At 41.5% G+C, this 20869-nt stretch overlaps 1 protein-coding gene across 2 annotated transcripts in view; it reads right to left on the reverse strand.

Annotated features, from left to right (window-relative positions):
* Nucleotides 1-2419: 2419 nt before the first annotated feature.
* The window catches only part of SLC24A2 (solute carrier family 24 member 2), a gene marked incomplete at its 5' end in the record, with an annotated part of 113253 nt that continues 94803 nt past the window's right edge, over nucleotides 2420-20869 (reverse strand). For both annotated transcript variants that reach the window (XM_082013797.1, XM_082013796.1), the window contains 4 exons: nucleotides 2420-2980; nucleotides 5069-5235; nucleotides 5683-5772; nucleotides 12372-12500. In XM_082013797.1, the coding sequence (XP_081869923.1) occupies nucleotides 2731-2980; nucleotides 5069-5235; nucleotides 5683-5772; nucleotides 12372-12500 (636 nt within the window). In that variant the 3' untranslated portion in view covers nucleotides 2420-2730. The remainder of the gene's footprint in view (nucleotides 2981-5068; nucleotides 5236-5682; nucleotides 5773-12371; nucleotides 12501-20869) is intronic.

The raw sequence follows: 20869 nt of genomic DNA on the forward strand, positions 1-20869 counted from the left end.
CATATTAGGAAAAAATTCTTTACTGAGAGAGTAATCAAACATTGGAACAGGCTGCCCAGGGAGGTGGTGGAGTCACCATCACTGGAAGTGTTCAAAAAATATGTAGACGTGGCACTTCAAGACATAGTTTAGTGGGCATGGTGGTGTTGGGTTGACGGTTGGACTTAAGTCTTTTCCAACCTTAATGATTCTGTGATTCTGTGGGAGTTATACCATGCTGGCCATGAAGACATTAAAAAAAAAAAAAAAAGAATCATTTACTGAACAGAGACTCTTGCCCTTGGTTTGTTTCTTGATTTGAAATACCAGACTAGTGAATCAGGGCATCTTTATATATTGTAAGGGCCCATATACACAGATCTATCATGATCCTGCACATGCTCTTTTAGATCATTCTGTCGCTCTTCTCGCTTGGAAAAGGATCCACCGTTTTGATCACTGTCATCAGAAATAAAAGCATTCGGTGCCTCCTCTGGGACAGATTATACTGTGGAGTCAGCTTTGTATTTTGGGACACCTGTTTCGTTTGAGCTCAGAATTTGCGTTATAGATTTGCTTTTTTAAGAGTGCTGTCCTTGTCAGTAGAGGGCACTGTAGGTGTGTATATACCGACCTTTCCATTGTGTACACCCCTAGAAACAAATGTTAAGAGGTGGGCAGCACTATCGTTAAGACAGGTAAGGATTCTGGAGCAATGAAGGGCCTTAAATAGACGAATTTTTGCTCATAATGAGAGAAGCTTACACTAAAAAGCACTAAGAAGCAAGAGATGTTGCAAATGTACGGTTAAAATCAAGTACTGATTCTGAATGTACCTAGGACTTAATACCTTAGGACAAAACATGAGTAGCAGGCATTGTAACTCCTAGTTTTCTTGGTTTTGTTCATTAGTATCTCACTTTTTTCTTCATGATATCACATAATATTAACATTTTAGTAAATTTTAATATGTATTTTTTACTGCTTTCTCTACCATGGTTTTCTGTCAAGTCCTTACTCACTAACCAGATACTGTTACATACAAACACATATAACAGGAAAACAGTAAAGGACAAAGGGGATGAGTGAGAAGCAGACAGCATGGAACATGGAAAAACAGACAAGACAAAATGTGACGAGCCTTCTGTTACACAGCTGTAAGCATGGCATTGCCATTGTGGGCACAATATGAATACAAAACAATGACAAAACAGGTTACAGAAATGCGCTGAAATTTCATGAACTCCAACTGCACAAAAGACTTGAACAAACAAACAACGATTATCTGAAATAATTTCTTAACACCCATTCCAGTCCTCCCATCTTTTTTTTTTTAAATCATTCAAACTGCAAGAAGGAGGAACACTGCGTTGCTTTCTCGCTCCTTAATTTTTGTTCTAGGTTTGGACCCTCTCCTTCTCTCAGGATTTCAGTAAACGATATTGCATTTTCACTCCTTCCTGGTCTTCTTTAGACATTCACACTTTCAGCAATACTGAAAAAATTTCATGTAGGTTTCCTGCAGCTCTACTCTATTTAAATTGTTAGTATCTCCTACCTAGTTTCAAGATTTCTAAGAGCAAATATGAGCTGCCCCAACTTTGTACATCAGCTGGGGATCTCTTCCAGCAATGGCTATATGTAGCTGTGAAGGTCCTTACACTCCAAGTAATAGTGAAAGACAGCCTGTGAAACACTTCAGCAATTAGGCTGCCACTTTACAACTACTTCTATTTTCTGTATGAAATACTATGCATCAGCAAATAAGCCTTTTTCTTCCGGCATGAAAAGGCAAACTCGTAACGGTAACAGCATCTGAAAGCCATTGGTACTGTTGTTGGTATTGCTGCATTAAAAAAAATGGTGTGTTCACATAGTAGTTGTATGATCTCTCTGCTTGCTGCGTTGCTATTAGAGAAGAAAGAGTATCCCCATTCTTGTCTTTGCATGTGAATGCAATGAAAATCTGCACCAGTTACAAAATGGACAGGCAGCATGGCCCCTTCAGTGCCAGAGCCAGAGTTTCTGGAATCTGAAGAGTTTTGCAAGATGTAATAAACCACCATTAACATCCTGCTGATTGCCTTTACAGACCTGTGATGCAGAGGATCAAAACACTGAAGAATTCCCTGGCTTTGCTGAAATCACATCATACAAATCCACTTACATGAAGCGATGTGCAAGCTCTTCCCTGTCTGACTCACACACTCAGTGTATGCTTTCCACTCAGGAATTTCAGCAGATTATCAGAAAAATGCCATACCAGGGTGTGTGTGGGGCTGGTACCTCCACAAGGTTAATATTAGCATTCCCCTTAGAAGATGAGAGTGTTAAGAACTGAGCACGCTGTGTGTCTGTGTATACTACTACAGAGAATGATAGGTCTGCAGATACGTGCCACAGGCATTGGAGAAGCAGTAGCTTTCACCGTTTCCCCGAGCGTGCAGCATCTCCCGTACTGAGCAGCGAGGGTGTTCTGCAGCAGACAAAGAAAACCTCAGCGCAGCTGGACTCAGCCCTTCGCGTGTGACTGCACCATCCAGCAGTGGTCATTCTTCAGCTCTGAGATCCACCCTTTGTATCCTTTTCTTTCTTTCTCACTTTTAAAATTGAGGGAGAGGAAATTCACAAATCCATGGGTTATTCTCACAGAAGCTTTCCAGTGTGTTTTTTTGCTGTTTCATTTTGATTTTTTTTTTTTTTAAATAAATAGATGTTTGGGGTTTTTTTCTTGAGAAACAGCACTTTCCACTAGATGGAGACAGGACACTGGATCACTTTGTCCTCCAGGAGGACACTGACAATCAGGAACACAAAATAAAGCCCAAACATGAGAAAGCCCAGGATTTTATTCATCCTCCACTTGCAGAAAGCGATGGAGAGGATGACGAAGAGCAGCATGATGAAGAGGAGGACAATCGCACAGAACAGACCATTGCTGCTGACTGTCACCGGGGCAAAACTGTTAATCACAGCATACAGGAGCCACGGAAGAGGAAGGCTGTTAAGAAACAGAAAAATAAATTGGAAACACTGCAGAGGTGCAGAAAGAGGCACTAGAACATTTCTGGAGGCACTTCAAAGTACAGCCAGAGGCTTCCTGCATAAGGTGAGGCGGGAATAGTTTCAACTCTCCTAATAGATACATAAATCTAATTTGTGAGCTTGCTCATGGTTCTTGGGGGGAACACATGGGATTTAGGCTCCTCACTTTTCCATCAGTTACACTGGTGAATTATATTTCCTTTGGCTGGCAAATCACCTGGCATCCTCTCTGTGAGCAGGAATATCCCTTTCACTTGTTTCTGGATTTCAGACCATCTGCAGAAGTATCTACTTCCACTCTCTTTCCAAGAGCCTGCATGAGGAGGGAGGGTGAGTTGCATAAAGACATGTCCTTGCCATGAAGAACGAGCACTCCGCAAGGCACTGGCCCCAAAATTTTCCCCTTAAAAGCCTTGATCCACATTTACTGTATAAACCTGTGCTAAAAAGTAAACTTCAGAAAATAGAAATAATTTCTATTTCTATATTTGTTCTCATTGCATTTCTCATCCCTGATGCCACAGAATGAGGCAACAGGCCTCTGGAAGATGTCAAGATGAAACAAATATTTAAGCCACTGATAGGAGCTTAGCAGACTTAGAAAGCATGAAGAGAGCTGTCAGAAGCTCACAGCATTCAAATTTTGAATAAGCAGCTCAAGAGAGAATAATTTATTGCAGCCTCAGCACTAGCTACACCAGCCTGCAGCTCAACTGTGCTATTTGTGTTGTAAATATATCAGGTCTAACAGACTGGTACAGGACAACAACATTTCCATTGGCAGGAAGACTAAAAATTTTTTAAGAAGGAAGAAAGCATTGCAAAAGAGAAAAGTTTTGTAATGCACTCTATGTGCTCTAAGTTGAAGCACATGGTAATGAATAGTATTTTCACATATTTTGCAGGTCTGCTGCTTATAGATGTTATTTCAAACTCTTCATGCTTCTGGATTAATAGAAAAAAAGTGGCCCAGTTTTTCTCTATGTCCACAGGTACCACCAGATGGAGTGAAAAAGCCATTTACTATCCACTCTGATTTCAGGATCCCTTTTTGTACCTGTGCAGTTGCTGGTATATTTTCAGCAGTGAAACCCATGATCTGCTCTATGACTAGGCTGTTTGGGACTACTACTATGACTAGACCTCTTCTTCTGTGTGTGTGATAGCAAGAAACAACCAAAGATGGAGAAACTGAGAGTATGGACATGATTCTCAGTGCCTCTATCCTGTGTTGAAGATGGGAATGTGGGAATAAAGACAGAGGTTTTCTGTATATTTCCTGCACATTTTTGAAACACCAAGGCACAGATTGCAACATTCCAGGACCTGATCTAGTTTGGTCTCAAATGGTCAAAAAGGAATTTGAATTCCAGCTGCATGCCACACAACATTATCCTAAAGCTGCTGTGAAGCAGTGAAGTGCAAATAGCACACATCTGCACAATCTTATGCTGCTTTGCATTGTCAGAGATATACAAAGGATCCTTTCTGTTAATAGAGAATTGGTTTGTAATTTGGGACTTGCCAGGTATATAAAAACATCACATGTCAACAATAGCCTAACCGAGCTACACAAGACAATGACATTCTGTTTTTATTACAGCAAACAGGTTAAATACTGCAGAGGCAAGGAAAAGTTCCCGATCATTATTTATAAATAAAGCTCTAGTATAAGCACAATGAGTAGGTAACATAAGCAAACAACAGCAGCCTGACAAAATCATAAAAAGCTTCAGAAATTTCTTCTCAGAACAATGCTTTTGCATAATTTTTAAAGTGCAATTCACTTGCCTAGGCAGCTCTGCAATGTATCAAAGAGAAAATTAGGCAACAAATTTCTAACAATTCTGTCACGCAAATGTCTATAAACTTCCGAGCACTTGAAATAGTAACATCCGTTGCATATTTGCATCACTCTCCTTTTTAAGCATTGATGGCAGAAATTAGAAAATTGTTGTGGGAAACACCTTGGCAAAACCATGGCAACATACTAAGAACAAAAGACTTGTTAAAACAGACACAATTGCCTTGCTGTAGGACTTACCCCACGGTGATGTCAAATATGTTGCTTCCAACAGAACTGGATACTGCCATGTCCCCCAGACCTTTGCGTGCCACAATAACACTGGTAATAAGGTCAGGAATGGATGTGCCAGCAGCTAGAATAGTCAATCCCATGATTTCTTCGCTAATACCAATGGTATCTCCAACCTAAAAGGGTTTAAGCAAAAACAGCAAAAAAGCATCTTGTGGTAAAGAAATGTTTTGTGCTGTAAACCTGTTTAACCAGGAATATTATCCTAGACCTTGTTGACTAGCTCGGAGAATACAGGCAAGACTGGAGAATTACGTGTTTTCACAGATTTTCACGTGTTTCAGGAGAAAGATAAGATTGTCACATAGAACCAGTAGGTATTGACAAGCAGCTGCTGATGGCTCTGATGTTACGAGAATGATCAAGTCCTGTGATCAGGACAACCACAGCTCTCTGAATTACTTCCCATTTACTGAGTAGTGATTTACTTCATCCATGGTTGCAGCTCCTAAAATAAAGCACTACTCAGCATGAGATAGATGATGGACTCCGATTCTAAATGATCTCTCACAGTGCAAAAGAGAATGCAGGGCTTGTATGTTGTACCAGTATCACCTCCTTACCTGATGTGCCCACCAGACCATTAAGTAAGAAAAAAATGCAATCCAGCTGATAGAGCCAAAAAATGTGATAGGAAAAAATTTTCTTGACCTCTGAAACAGAAACAAAGAGAAACAGTGAACACCTATGTTGAAGGCTGATGCGCTGTACTCTTATTTGCTTCTCAAAATGAGAGTGGACTCATATTTTTTCTGATCACCTGTTCTGACCAACTACTCTCATCATCATCAGATGATCAAAAGAAATGTCAAAAATCGTAAGAAACTGACTCCCTACACGGGTATATACTTACCTATTTCTCATTCTTCCAATCGTTTCAGTTGTAAAATAACACCTCATAACAACTTGTATGATGAATAGCAAGTTTTGGGTTGTCATTTGTATCATGGTCTCTTACGCCGCAGTTTGCATATGTGTTTAAGCTGAATGACAGTTGACTGCTAAATTTATTAATAACACCATGCTTATTCAGAAAGAGTGTTTTCAAATGTTAAAACAAGTACCCATACCTTTCATTCATACATCAATAACTTTGTGCAACACCTTTCACAGTCAGTATAACAAAGGCTGCCATATGACAGAGCTAAAAAAATACACATGTAGAATTAATTAGGGTGTTTACTTTTCTTGGGAAAATAACCAACTTCCTCAATTAAAACAGAAGATACATTAAGCACATATTTTCCATACTCTGTTTTGTAGAGAAGTTTGTTATGAAAACATGTAAAACACACTCTGAGGCCCTTTAATGAATTAAGAAATCTCTATGACATCAAAGTAACTTCATTGTAATTTTCAGTGTCTCCCTTACTGTGTCAAACTTTGAGTAGATAGCATTATTGCAGCCAGTGAATGGGTTATATTCAGATTAATGATTTATTTTGGTTTCTGTTCTTTCCAACCTTTTGCATCATCCATATTTCCTATTGGCTAGCTAGAGCTGTGTAACAAAAAGAGATCAAGTTAACTACCAAAGGAAGGAAACACAACTGCAGTATTGTACCAGGCAATCACTTTCTAAATCAAATTAGTGTTTAAAATGAAATTTGTACTGTGAATGAATGCTACCAGTCTTGAATTAAATCACATTCCTTATGGGCATCGACCTTCTGAACACAGATCCTCACCCAAGATGACTTCCGATGTGCCACTAGCAGAGTCCTACAAATTTTCATGAATAACCAGTAGGACTGCTTGTGGAAGTAAGTTACACTACTTTGAATACTTGTTCACTTGCCATTCAGTTCTGCACTACCTTCTCCTGTCAAGCCCTCGCTAAATCCACCCCCACGTTTCGCTCTGCAGCGGCCTCCAGAATTTTGGGCAGTGCACCTTGCCTGTACCCCTCACCACTGCAGGACGTGCCCCTGCTGCACCAGGGGACTCATTAGCCTGTGGGTCATTCCTAGGTGTTGTGGCAGCAGACAGGACAGCAGGGGTTTCCCTGAACATGACTTTTGAGAGAAAATACTGCTTGGATTTTGTCAATTCATCTTGCTCAAGCCGTGATAAATCCCTCTTTTTTTGGGAGTTTACAGAACTGCACAGCCAGCTTTTCTTGTGTAACAGACACAAGAGCCATTTATATGGGACAGCCTCACATTTAGGAACTGATCGGCATGGACTAAGGGATGCTCAGTGAATTGGGCTGGCCATCAGAGCTGGTCATGTGGGGATGACACTGTCTTTTGTCAGCTGAACCAGAAAAGCGCAAGGCTGGTCTGTGGCTCACTGAAATTGTGTAGATTCTTCCTGCTGATGTAAATGGAATGAGATCAGGCCATTACTGATGAGAAAAAGGTAAAGTCAGCAATGGCCATTGTGCAGACTCATCTACAGGATGGGACAATTAAAAGGTTCAGACCCGCCCAGCAGCAGGTGCAGCTGTAGGCTGTGCTACAGAACACTTACTCACTCCCTGTGGGAACTTTGCATAACGCTAAACGGCCTCCCAAAAACTGAGCTCGTAAACATTGGCTAACACGACCTATACAACTCCACAACTGAAAATACATAAGAACACATATTAAAGATGGTACAGATTTAACGACGCTCCTTTGTATATAAATAAATAACTGAACTTCTTCTGGAGTAAGAAAATCATTCCGGTAGGTGTTTTAAATGAATTAACTTTAAATATAGACATAAATAGCCACAATGGCACCTGGAAACATCCTTTTCATATAAATTCCATTACTGTCACAAACAGCGTTTCTAGAACTGCCCAGGGTACTTCGGTTGATTTGCTTCTTAACTGCTTCTTGACTCCTTACCAAGTAAAGAGAGTTACTTTTTCAGAACAGAATTCTAAATTTTTATCAAATCAGAAAATCTGATAATGAGCTTCCGACGTTTAAACCTACTCTGATTGGACTTTTAATTATAAAACCAAAACTTTGCATGCACTGAGGTGACAGACCTTAGTCTGAAAAGGAACACAGTTTGAAAGGAACACAGTTTGAAAGGAACACAAAGATGGCTGTTAAAATAGTGATCTGACACCCGTGGAAGCAGAATTGAGCCCTGAAGGGATGAATGAATCTAAATAGCAATTTCCTTTTGTTGCAATAAATAGCTAGCACTATTCTTTTTCACCATTCTTAGTAGCCAACTCTTCCAACTTTCAAAAATTTTTTGTCTTCCTTGTAAAAACTGGGATTTTCTGGCAACATATACAGTGAATGAGATGATGAAGCGATAAGCTTGTTGCAGCTGGTCACAAAATCTACACAGAGCACCTCATAGCAATGCAATTTGAATAATCACTATACAACACTCAAGATATAAGCATACATTGGCTTATGCAAAACTAATACAGCAGGAGCTGTACTGGCCAGTAATAGCTCCCTGTCAATGTGATTATATATATACCAAATGGTCCTTGCAAAATAACGAGACATTGCCTATCTAAGTCAGAGACCCACAGAATTCAGATGGCTAAGAATTACGACTCAGTAACTTTGCAGCATGTGTATTCCTAGCCTGTCTTAGCCAATACTCTCCTAGTGAAATGAACTGATAAGCAGCAGTTCAACACTAAGAGTACTTTAATAGGCTTAATAGTTTAATTACCTATTTTAAAAGGGGGAACATTTAAACTCAAAAAGGACAAAATTCAAAGCTTGGACATACTACAGGTGATGAAATCAAGCATCCATAGATGCTGCTATATAATTTGCATATAGATGAAATTTTTAAAAAGCAGTAATGACACTGCTGATTCTTTTTCAGGTGCTGGATTTTATTTCCAGAGTATAATGATAATCATGCTTATTTTGTAATTACTGACAGCATTCTTTTGAGATTTATCTCATTGCAGCTCTCTAGCTCTTGGAAATATAGAGAGCTGCCAATTCCAAGCATTTTCCCAGAAGAATTAGTAAAAGAGAGTAGACAGCAATCCTTCTCTCCACCTTTTCTGGTAGTTGTTGTGATGGTTGCCTTGTAAAGACAGAAAGTCCAGTTTATTACCAATTGATTATTTTGTGGTCATAGTAACAGACAAATAAGAAAATCCATGGCTTATTCAGATCATATGCTATTTCCTTTTAACAAAAGAGAAATAATTTTGTAGTTTCACTGTAGATTGGTTGGATTGGTACTGTTCTTGTCTACAAGCAATCTCAACATGTTTCTTGGTACACTTCAGTATTGATTTCATGCCAGTGTCTGAAAAACAGGACTTTAAGTAGAAAGAATGAGCCAAGTATGAAGGTTTTTCTTCTAATAGCCTGATCCTGAAAGATAGCAAGTGCTTAATAATTTGCAAAGTAACTGTCTTAATTTTAGCGAGTATTATTAGCAACATCTTTACTTTACCTTTAACCTGAATGAATCACATGCTTTTCTTGCACATAAATCTACCTGCATTGCAAGCTTTGATTTTCCTTTCATACTTGACAGTACTTAAATCTGATTACTCAGAACCTGCTCCTGTAACTGGATCTATGCAGGAACATCTTGTCCTTGTCCCCTTGGTAACAGTACATCTCTGTATCGCAACAAGAGTTCATGTAAGTTGTACCTCTTTGTTGGTAATGGGAATTTGCAGAGATACAATGCACTGCCCCATATGGGTCCAGTGACAGCAGGACTGGAGCCCTGACAGTCATTTTTCTGGCCTGTAATACTAAGGGATGGACAGTGCAGTATGGGTATTACAAAAGAGATGGTGTTCAATGTCTGCCACTGACCCACTGGGCCACCTTGGTCACGTCATTTTCCTTTCAGTCTTTCAATACCCCTTACTGCAGGGAGTGGACAGTTATGTTTGTGGTCTTCACAGAGCCACTGCGGAAATAAGCTCTTAGTACAGGAAAAATAGCCATTATTGTTCAAAACACTGAACAAAAAGTCAGGGACAAAATTCACTGGGGCACACATATCTGTGCTGTACTGCCAGCAACACTATTGATATTATAGTGAGGATTTTAATATATACTGGCTTAACATGAGCAGGTATTACTAAGGCACTAAACACACATTAAAACATGTCGGTTATTGAATCAGCTGAGAGATATATTAAAATCTGCATATGTGTACACCAGAGCATAATAAGGCAACAAGGATTTTGCTAACTTTATAACCAGAGACCTTGTATATGAAATAATTTTTCTAGAGCTTCTGGGTCTCATAGAGCTAAATATAGCTTGGTATAGTACCAGTAAATGCAGTCAAACTGTCTCCATTATGTAGAGATTAAATATACTTTAGAAAAGAGACTCTAGGAAGAAAGGAGAACACATTTTTGAAAAGTGGACACCCACAGAGGATGGCAAAGGCTCCATATGGTCTCTCAAATCAGTATATAGCACAGAAGCGTTCATTTTATATATCCACATGCTAAGGTGAGCATCCTGATACAGAATTGGGGTTTATGACTAAAATTACCACACTAGCAAATCAAGCCCCTGATGGTAGGCCTATCTATTTAAGTATTATTTTAGGTTTGTTTTAACTTTGGCCTCACAGATTTCATGGAAAGTTGTCTTCTGATGCCCATGCTGAGCTGTGATATTTGGGCTTGTTTTTGTTAGGAAGGGAATAGAGGGGATGGCGCACAGGCACAAGTGAGAATATTTTAGAGACAAACACATTAATGAAGCATCCTTGAAAAGTTAGACAGTTTATGCAACCACCTCGTTAATTCTTTGACAGCAATGTTCACAGTAAGCAGCTTGTCATACTGATGCAGCCTGTTACCTCTTCTGTTATTACTACATGTAACTACAAACTACATTCCTTTTACTTCTGTAAATGAAATTTCAGAACTCTTTTGCTCCTTGATGTATCTGGCATATAGAACGGTGCTTATCTTCTGTGTTACAGCAGGGTATCTTAGCTGTAGGATGTCAGCATGCCAGTTCTGTTGTGAACAATACTAGTGTTAATAATCGCATGCATCACACAGTTGCAGGTAACCTCTTGAGATATTGGCTTTCCAAAACCATTATTGTAACAATTGTTCTCATTTCTACAGTACAGAATAGCGGATAACCTATGCGTCTATTGATGTTAACTTCAGATTTTCAAAATTCAAAAAAATTCTCATACCTATTTCTTAGCAGGACTTGTTCACTGGGGGGCAAATTATGAAAAAAATTACAGGAATGGTTTTGAATGATAAAAGGAGGGCATAAATACAGAAATAAACAACCTTGAAATTCATGTAGTATGCTCTCTGTGTTATCGAACAAAAAGTGTTTACCAGAGTTGTTTGAAAACATTAAAAAAAGAAAGCTTAAAGCTTGGAAGGGAAAATGTCAGTTTATATCCTTTGAGAAACCTTTATCTAAAAACAAATCAGAGGTCTTATTTTAGCTTGCTTCTTGCACTGAATGGCAGTTTTTCAGTGTGTGTGAGGAGGAAAAAAGAATTCAGGGTGTTGATTTATAACCTTATAAGTTGTGCGTCCCTCTCTTGCAGCCGTTTTAAATCTATTTTTGATCCAGAAGGGAAAAGAGATTAAAACACTACTAAAGGATCTCTTCAGCTCCTGACTTTTTTTCGTTTACTTTCTGTGAGCCTCTCCAGTCAGGTCTATTTGTATATGTGAATATAAAAACAGTAAGACTTTATAACTTGTCACAATAAGTAATTTGTATTAATAATCAGTCTTACATTGCTTCAAGCTGTGTTTGGGACAAAACTAGCAAGTACTTTACTTCTAGGAATTTTACTTACAGGAAGGACTTATGGGTCTTGTTCTAGTATGAAAATTGAAAGATGATGAGTAGAAGACAAAGGTCTAGTAAAACATTAATTTAAGAGAAACATGTATCATTATCTTTGAACCATGGAGAAAATTTAGACAGTCTAACATCTCCCCAGTTGTACCCTTTAGGGCACTGTATATGAACAGACATCATCAGCACTTATGTGATATTCAGTGGAGATCTAGAAATGCAGATGTGAAGGCCCCAAAGAAGTTTTTAAGAGCTTTCACTTTGTGTCATAAAATACTAGTGAACATAAATGACAATCTTTATAGAGCTATTATCAGCCACGTGCCCATAAGCACCCATCTGAAGATTTGAAGACTGGTGTTGTGACCTCTTCTTCAAAGAAGGAGCTATTAAAAAAAATCATTAGGTCTATTTTCACATAGATCCACCACAGCCCCTTTTTGGCATTTAGCTAGAGAGCCACCCTGTTGTGCAGATCACACTGACTGGCAACAACAGTTACTTACGGGTTTTCTGACATCTGGGAGGGAAGCCCACAGTGGAAAAACAATGGGTAGTACAAGAAGATAGGTGAGCTGCTTGCGTGGGGTGTCAGGCCAGGCCAGGCTGAGAGGCTGGTCCTCATCCTCTTCATTCTGTAAGAAAAGCCGCACTGAGCAGAATATTGACGTGGATGAATGAGGTTAGGGATTCTTTTAAGAGGAGTTCTGAGGCCTGTGCCGTGTTTCAGTGAGAACCCATGGGGGTCTGAAAACATTGCATTAACACCACACCTACCTAACAACATTAGCTAGGACAGTAAGAAGATTTTGCCCAGACTATGAGGTATCCCTGCAGCACAGTCTGCCTGAGGATGACCGTTTGCAGCTATGCTAACGGTGATGCTGGTCCCTTGGGATGCACGGAGCAGTGTCGTGCTTTCTCCCTGGAGGGGAACCTTATGCCTCTGATGCACCTTCCCACAGGTTCTCCCTTGGGATCTGAGCCAGTCCAGTCAGGGATCAAAACTGGTCTGGACTGCGTCAAGCCTGGCCACGTAGTTAGAGATAGGGAGGGAGCGGGGAGAGAAAGGGGATGGGGGGACGGGGGGGGCGTGTGTGTGTGTACACACACATAAACATATTTATGCATATAAATATAAAAATATATGTGTGCATATATATGTATACATACATCTAGCTTTTTAAGCTTTTGTGAGTAATTTAAAAAGTTATTTTTTAAGATATACAGCTAGCTAGCTAGCTAGCTAGATGTGTGTATATGTATTTTCTTGTTCATAGGGCCATTTAAGTTACAGAGTATGTGTATAGGGATCTTCTCCCATGACAGAAAACCTTTTGGCTGCCACACACTTCTCTTTCCTTAGACTGCACTTTCCTTTCCTGCACTTGGGTTACAACAACCCCATGCAACACTACAGGCTTGGGGAGGAGTGGCTGGAGAGCTGCCCAGTGGAAAATGACCTGGGGGTGCTGGTTGACAGCTGGCTGAATGTGTGCCCAGGTGGCCAAGAAGGCCAACAGCGTCCTGGCCTGTATCAGAAATAGTGTGGCCAGCAGAAGCAGGGAAGTGATTGTGCCCCTGTACTCGCACCTCGAATACTGTGTTCAGTTTTGGGCCCCTCACTACAAGAAGGATGCTGAGGTGCTGGAGCGTGTCCAGAGAAGGGCAACGAAGCTGGTGATGGGTCTGGAGAACAAGTCTTATGAGGAGCGGCTGAGGGAACTGGGGTTGTTCAGTCTGGAGAAGAGGAGGCTGAGGGGAGACGTCATTGCTCTCTACAACTACCTGAAAGGGGGTTGTGGTGAGGTGGGTGTTGGTCTCTTCTCCCAAGTGACTAGTGATAGAACATGATGAAATGGCCTCAAGTTGTGCCAGGGGAGGTTTAGACTAGATATTAGGAAAAATTTCTTTACTGAGAGGGTGGTCAAACATTGGAACAGGCTGCCCAGGGAGGTGTTGGAGTCACCATCACTGGAAGTATTCAAAAAATGTGTGGATGTGGCACTTCAGGACACGGTTTAGTGGGCATGGTGGTGTTGGGTTGATGACTGGACTTGATGACCTTAAAGGTCTTTTCCAATCTCAATGATTCTGTGATCCTGCCTCTGCTTGCAAAATGGAGTCCGCAGACTGCCACACAAAGAAAGCAAAGTGAGCATGATTCAGCCTTTTGGGTTACGTATTAAGATAACTTTTTAACTTTTAACATAGGTAGGCAATGTCTCCAGAATTGCACATGGGTCTAACTTAACTTACTTACTTTACTTAACCATAGAATAAGTCAACAGAAAAAATGGCCTAAATGGTTCTTTCACAGAGATGTGTGTAATGCAAATCCTATTAAGGCTGTGGAAAGATTTCCAGAGAGCTCAGTGAAAGCTAAAGTCCAAAAAAGAGGATCAGGTGAAAACTGTGTTTCTCTGAGAGCATGAGAGGTATACAACTACTTCTTCATTTAGTTTTCTTGTTTTCTGCTTTTGCAAAAAGATAATACTTGACAATTCCACGCTGCAGTGTGCAAGTTACTCTTCAGGTTTCTTGTCAGTTATTGCCCTGTCTTAAGATTGCTTACATAAACCTTAAGACAATGCTATAAGAAGCAGTCATTTGAATGACCACATTGGTTATTTTTTTCTAAGCAAAAGAGTTATTGATGAAATGTCACCATATGTTGGTATTGTTCATAACATTTTCTACTTACTGCTAATATGTTGGTATTGTTCATAACATTTTCTACTTACTGCTAATTTTGATTGAAGAACTGGTCTTAATCTTTCCACTGTTATAAACTCCTGAATTGTTCAACTGCTCAGCTACCTGAACTGATCAGTACCTACAGAAGTCCAACTCTGAGCTAAGGCTCTTCCATCATGACTGTACCACCTGACACCGAAGGACTGGAAGCAAATCTGTATTTACCTCTTGACACATTGACAGGCTACAGCTACTTCGACACTTCTGTGTTGATGCCAGCAGTAAGACAACACTTTGTTAACCCCTACACTTTATGAAATTCCCAAGTTGCATGGTTGTTAAGATGACAGTAAAGTGAACAGGTCCATAATAGGTATATCATTAAAAGATTTTAAAAATGTACATAAGGCACAATTTGTCACACTCCACACAGTACTTAAGAGGCTCCCCAGCAACTTAAGAGGCTAGCTTTTGCCTTTAGCTCTCAGCTCTTACCAAAGTGGGCAGATGATCTTTATTTCACTGCTGCAGGCTATTGAAGCCTGATTTTTGGGGGATGAGGCTGGTGCAGGAGTTTGTGGGGCTACTTCCTAAAAAACAGGTTAATTCCTTTTCCATTCTTGCAGATGCTGTTGGGGTTGGAAAAGCAATCCAAGATGGACACTCAACTTTGAAATATGACGACTGAGGTAAAATTTGAGCACAAAAGGACCAATTGAAGGGTTGCCTAGGTAACTCTTCCTGAGTGGCCTGTGTATATAATTCAAGCAGCAGATTCAGCTGGAAGAGAGCTCCATAAATGACTGCTTCATAAACAGCACTGAGTGACAAAGTACTTCCTGAATTGCCACCTTTAGAGATTAGCCATGATTAACAACTGTATTTAATCACAACAAAAGCTTTACATTAGTCTGAGTTTGCACATGAGCCTGCAAAATGTATGTAAATCAATACCTAAGTTGGTTCATGCAGTACTGTACCAGTACACACTGCACTTGAACACTGGCTCTCATTCTGGTCTTGTGTCTGTATCAAACAGCATTGGGCTAGCATGAGCACACAGGCAACATGAGTGGCTGTACCAAAGGACTACAAAGAATTACATATGGAGATTGCCAGATGTCTCCTGAGAAACCTTGATCCCTCTGTTTGAGATCTTTTCACCTTCAGGTTGTACTGCCTCATCCCTCTCCCCAAGACAACTATCCCCAAAATATAAGGCCAAATTTGAGCTCACAGTGCAGTAGGGCTTTTCTCACTGGTTTAACTCCAAGGTGCATTACAGAGGCTACCGACTGGATCTCCATTTCCTATTTCACAAATCAGAATCAGCATCTGATTTTCACATGCTGACCTTCCAAAAATCAGTGGAAGTAAGGAAGTTCAACATATTTGTAAATCTTTCTTCCATGAATTTCAAAGCAATGCTGAACTATCCACTGAGGTTGAAGACATGAAAGGGAAATAATTTTTGCAGCTATAAAACCACGCAAATATGAGTGTTATGCTCTGGACTAAGCAGCAGTGATGTAAAATGACTCAGCACAGATTTACGGCAGAGATTGCGTGCAGTGTCTGTGGCTCCAGCCTATCTGCAATGTACATACTAAATATGCATTCTTGCAGTTTGTAGAAAATACTGAAACTACAGTTATGGGTTTTTTTCATCTGTATGATGAAAACTCAGTACTGGCAATGTTCAGTATGCTCCACATCTGCAATGCTAAGAAGAAAAACAATGATAACATGATATACACACTGGAATTTAGTAGCCTAAACACACATACAGTGGTGCCATTTTAGTTACCTTCTGGTATCTCATTTGACTTCCACATGCTCCATCAGAAGTGGAGATCGTTCTGCTTATTTTTGACATGCCTGCCACCACTATGCAAAAATCTCCATTTCTCTAGGCCAGCTCAGGTGCTACCACTTACCCATCTATACACAAATGAGTCTTACCACAAAATTCATTCCCTGCTATGACTCTGTAGCTAATTGGCTATAAAGATACTGGATTGAGCACATGGGAAAACTGCAAGAATTGACATTGTGAACTCTGATAATAATCCAGTATCTACACAAAGCTTCATGTGAACCTAAATTTAACTGCTGTCACAAAAACACGGGTCATATTAGAGTCAAGTAAAACCTGAAACTGTATAGACAATCATGGACGTCCTACATTTCCAAGTCCATTTTGGTCACTTGTCTGAAAGGATTGTCCAGAATATGCAAATGAATGTAGAACTGAACAGTTTACTTATATTAATACAAATAGCATTAATTCTAAGTGTTCGAGATAGTCATTATAACATCAATACCATTCCTGACAGAAATGACTTCCACTAGTATCACTTCCTCTTAACCAGTATGATCATCTGAAGACCTTTTCCCAGGACGCATTTAAAGGTTGATGTCTGGTAGGTAATCAGTGATTTGGGGGAGGTGGGAGAGGATATAGCATAAAATCGCTACAGTTTTTTATAATATGCTAAGATTGACTGGACTAATATGATAGAAATAGCTGTATTAAGTCAGACCAAAGGCCCATTTACACCAGTATCTTGCTTCTGGCAATGGTCAGACATTGGCACTCAGGGAAGAAGTATTGGAATGTAGCATATTGTTTCAACTTCCACAAATTCATAGAATCATAGAATCATCTAGGTTGGAAAAGACTCTTAAGATCATTGAGTCCAGCCATAAACCTAACACTGTGAAGTCCACCAATAAACCATGTCTTTTAAATACCTCAAGGGATGGTCACTCAACCACTTCTCTGGGCAGCCTGTTCCCATGATTGACAACACTTTTGGTGAAGAAATTTTTCCTAATATCCAGTCTAAACCTCCCCTGGTGCAACTTGAGACTGTTTCCTCTTGTCCTATCACTTGTGACCTGAGAGAAGAGACTGACACTTACCTTGTTACAACCTCCATTCAGGTACTGGTACAGAGTGATTAAGGTCTCTGCTCAGCCTCCCATTCTGCAGGCTAAACAACCCCAGTTCCCTCAGCCACTTCGCATAAAACTTGTGCTCTAGACCCTTCACCAGCTTTGTTGTTCTTCTCTGGACACGCTCCAGCACCTCATTTTCTTTCTTGGAGTGAGGGGCCCAAAACTGAACACAGTATCCGAGGTGCGGCCTCACCAGTGCCGAGTACAGGCACAGAATCACTTCCCTAGTCCTGCTGGCCACACTATTTCTGATACAGGCCAGGACGCTGTTGGCCTTCTTGGCCACCTGAGCACACTGCCAGGTCATATTCAGCCGGCTGTCAATCAACATCCCCAGGTCCTTTTCCTTCAGGTGGCTTTCCAGCCACTCTTTCCCAAGTGCAGGACCTGTCTCTTAGTCTTCCTGAACCTCATACAGTTGGTCTTAGCCCATTGATCCACCCTGTCCTGATCCCTGTGGAGAGCCTTCCTACCCTCAAGCAGATCAACACTCTGCAAATTTACTGAGGGTGCAGTTGATCCCCTCATCCAGATCATTGGTAAAGGTATTAAACAGGACTGGCCTCAATACTGAGCCCTTCAATACTTGTGACTGGCCACCAACTGGATTTCACTCCATTCACCAGAAGTCTTCAGGCCCAGCCATCCAGCCAGTTTTTTACTCAGCAAAGAGTACACCCGTCCAAGGCACAAGCACCCAGTTTCTCCAGGAGAATGCTGTGGGATACCATGTCAAAGGCTTTACTGAAGTCCAGGTAAGCAAAATCCACAGCCTTTCATTCATGCATTAAGCAGGTCATCTTGTCATGGAAGGAGATTGGATTAGTCAAGCAGAACCTGCCTTTCATACATCTATGCTGACTGGGCCTGATCACCTGGTTGTCCTGTATGCGCTGTGTGAAGGCACTCAAGACGATCGGCTTCATAACCTTCCCTAGCACTGAGGTCAGGCTGAGAGGCCTGTAGTTCTCTGGATCCTCCTTCTGGCCCTTCTTGTAGATGGGCGTCACATTTGCTAACCTCCAGTCAACTGGGACCTCCCCAGTTAGCCAGGACTGCTGATAAATAATTGGAAGTGGCTTGGTGAGCACTTCCACCAGCTCCCTCAGTAGCCCTGGGTGGATCCCATCTGGCCCCATTCACTTGTGTGTGTCTAAGTGGTACAGCCGGTCACTAACTACTTCCCTTTGTATGACGGGAGCTTCATTCTGCTCCCCATCCCTGTCGCCAGCTCAGGGGGCTGGGTACCCAGAGAAGAACTGGTCTTACTATTAAAGACTGACACAAAGAAGGCATGAAGTACCTCAGCCTTTTCCTTTGTCACTATGTTCCCCCCCAACCTGCATCCAAGAAAGGATGGAGATTCTCCTTAGTCCTCCTTCTGTTGCTAATGTATTTATGGAAACATCTTTTTATTACCTTTTGTGCAGTAGCCAGGTTAAGTTCTAGTTGGGCTTTGGCCCTTCTAGGCCCTGCATAACCTCATGACATCCTTGTAGTCCTCCTGAGTTGCTTGCCCCTTCTGCTACAGGTCTTAAACTCTCTTTTTTTTCCCTTGAGTTCCAGCCAGAGATCTCTGTTTGGCCAGGCTGGTCATCTTCTCCACTAGTGTGTCTTTTGGCATATACGGATGGCCTTCTCCTGCGCCTTTAAGATTTCCTTCTTGAAGACCGTCCAGCCTTCCTCGACTCCTTTGCCCTTCAGGACTGCCTCCCACAGGACTCTGTCACCTAGGCTCCTAAACAGGCCAAAGTCAGCCCTCTGGAAGTCCAAGGTGGCAGTTCTGCTAACCTCACCTCTTACTTCTCTGAGAATCAAAAACTATAATTTCATGATTACTGTGCCCAAGATGGCCTCCAACCACCACATTAGCCACAAGTCCTTCTCTGTTTGCAAACAGCAGGTCCAGCAGGGCACCTTTCCTAGCTGGCTCACCCACCAACTGTGTCAGGAAGTTATCTTCCGCACACTCCAGGAATCTCCTAGACTGTTTCCTCTCTGCTGTATTGTATTCCCAGCAGACATCTGGTAAGTTGAATGCCCTCATGAGAACAAGGGCTGGCAATCGTAGAGACTTCTCCCAGGTGCTTGTAGAATATTTTGTCTGCCTCTTTGTTCTGGTTGGGTGGTCTATAACAGACTCCCACCTGCCTTATTGTCCTTCCCCCTGATTCTTACCCATAAACACTTGACCCTTTCATCACCATCATCAAGCTCTAGACAGTCAAAACACCCTCTAAAACATAGGGCTACCCCACTGCCTCTCCTTCCTTGCCTTTCCCTTCTGAAGAGTTTACAGTCATCCATCACAGTATTCCAGTTGTGTGAGTCATTCTACCACGTTTCCATGATGGCAACTGTATCATAGTTTTCCTGCTGCACAATGGCTTCCAACTCATCCTGTTTGTTGCCCATGCTGCATGCATTGATGTAGATGCACTTGAGCTGGGCTATAAATTTGCCATCTTATTTTGGGGAGAAGCCCTAATTCTTATGTGTCCTGGTTTCAGCCAGGATAGAGCTGGTTTTCTTCACAGAAGCCAGTGTGAGACTGTGTTTTGGATTTGGGATGAGAAACTGTTGATAATGTGCTGATGTTTTGGGTTGTTGCTAAGTAGTCAAGGACAGTCCAGCTTCTCATGCTGGCCTGCAGCGAGCAGGCTGGGGGTGCACGGGAAGCTGGGAGGGGACACAGCTGGGACAGCTGACCCAGGCTGGCCAAAGAGATATTCCATACCATATAACGTCATGCTCGGTATATAAAGCTGGGACAAAGAAGAAGGAAGGGGTGGAGGGACGTTCGGAGTTATGGCGTCTGTCTTCCCAAGAAACCATTACGCGTGACAGAGCCCTGCTTCCCTGGAGATGGCTGAACACCTGCCTGCCCATGGGGAGTGGTGAACAAATTCCTTGTTTTGCTTTGCTTGCGTGCATGGCTTTTGCTTTACTTATTAAACTGTCTTTTCTCAAACCATGAGTTTCCTCACTTTTACTCTTCCGATTCTCTCCCCCGTCCCACCGTGGGGGAGTGAGCGAGCGGCTGCGTGGTGCGTAGTTGCTGGCTGGGGCTAAACCACGACATTATGTGACTGTTTTCAGGTCTTTCTCGGTCTCTAACGCATTAACAACACTTACGCCTTTGCTGCTGTGTGGATCTCCGTCCCCTACTCCCACTAAGACAGCTAAGGTGCTGCATTCATTAGTACAGGGGCATTTCAAATGTCCTCCAGCGTGCTCATCACATTGTGGTGCTAGCAGACCATCCCTCAAAGACTGATGTGCTACCACCAGGCTTATCTGTAGCAAGCCTGGTTTTCGCCCTTTCCCCCTTCAAATCTAGTTTAAA

Source organism: Phaethon aethereus, assembly GCF_964289735.1.
Source record: "Phaethon aethereus genome assembly, chromosome: Z".
NCBI lineage: Eukaryota > Metazoa > Chordata > Aves > Phaethontiformes > Phaethontidae > Phaethon > Phaethon aethereus.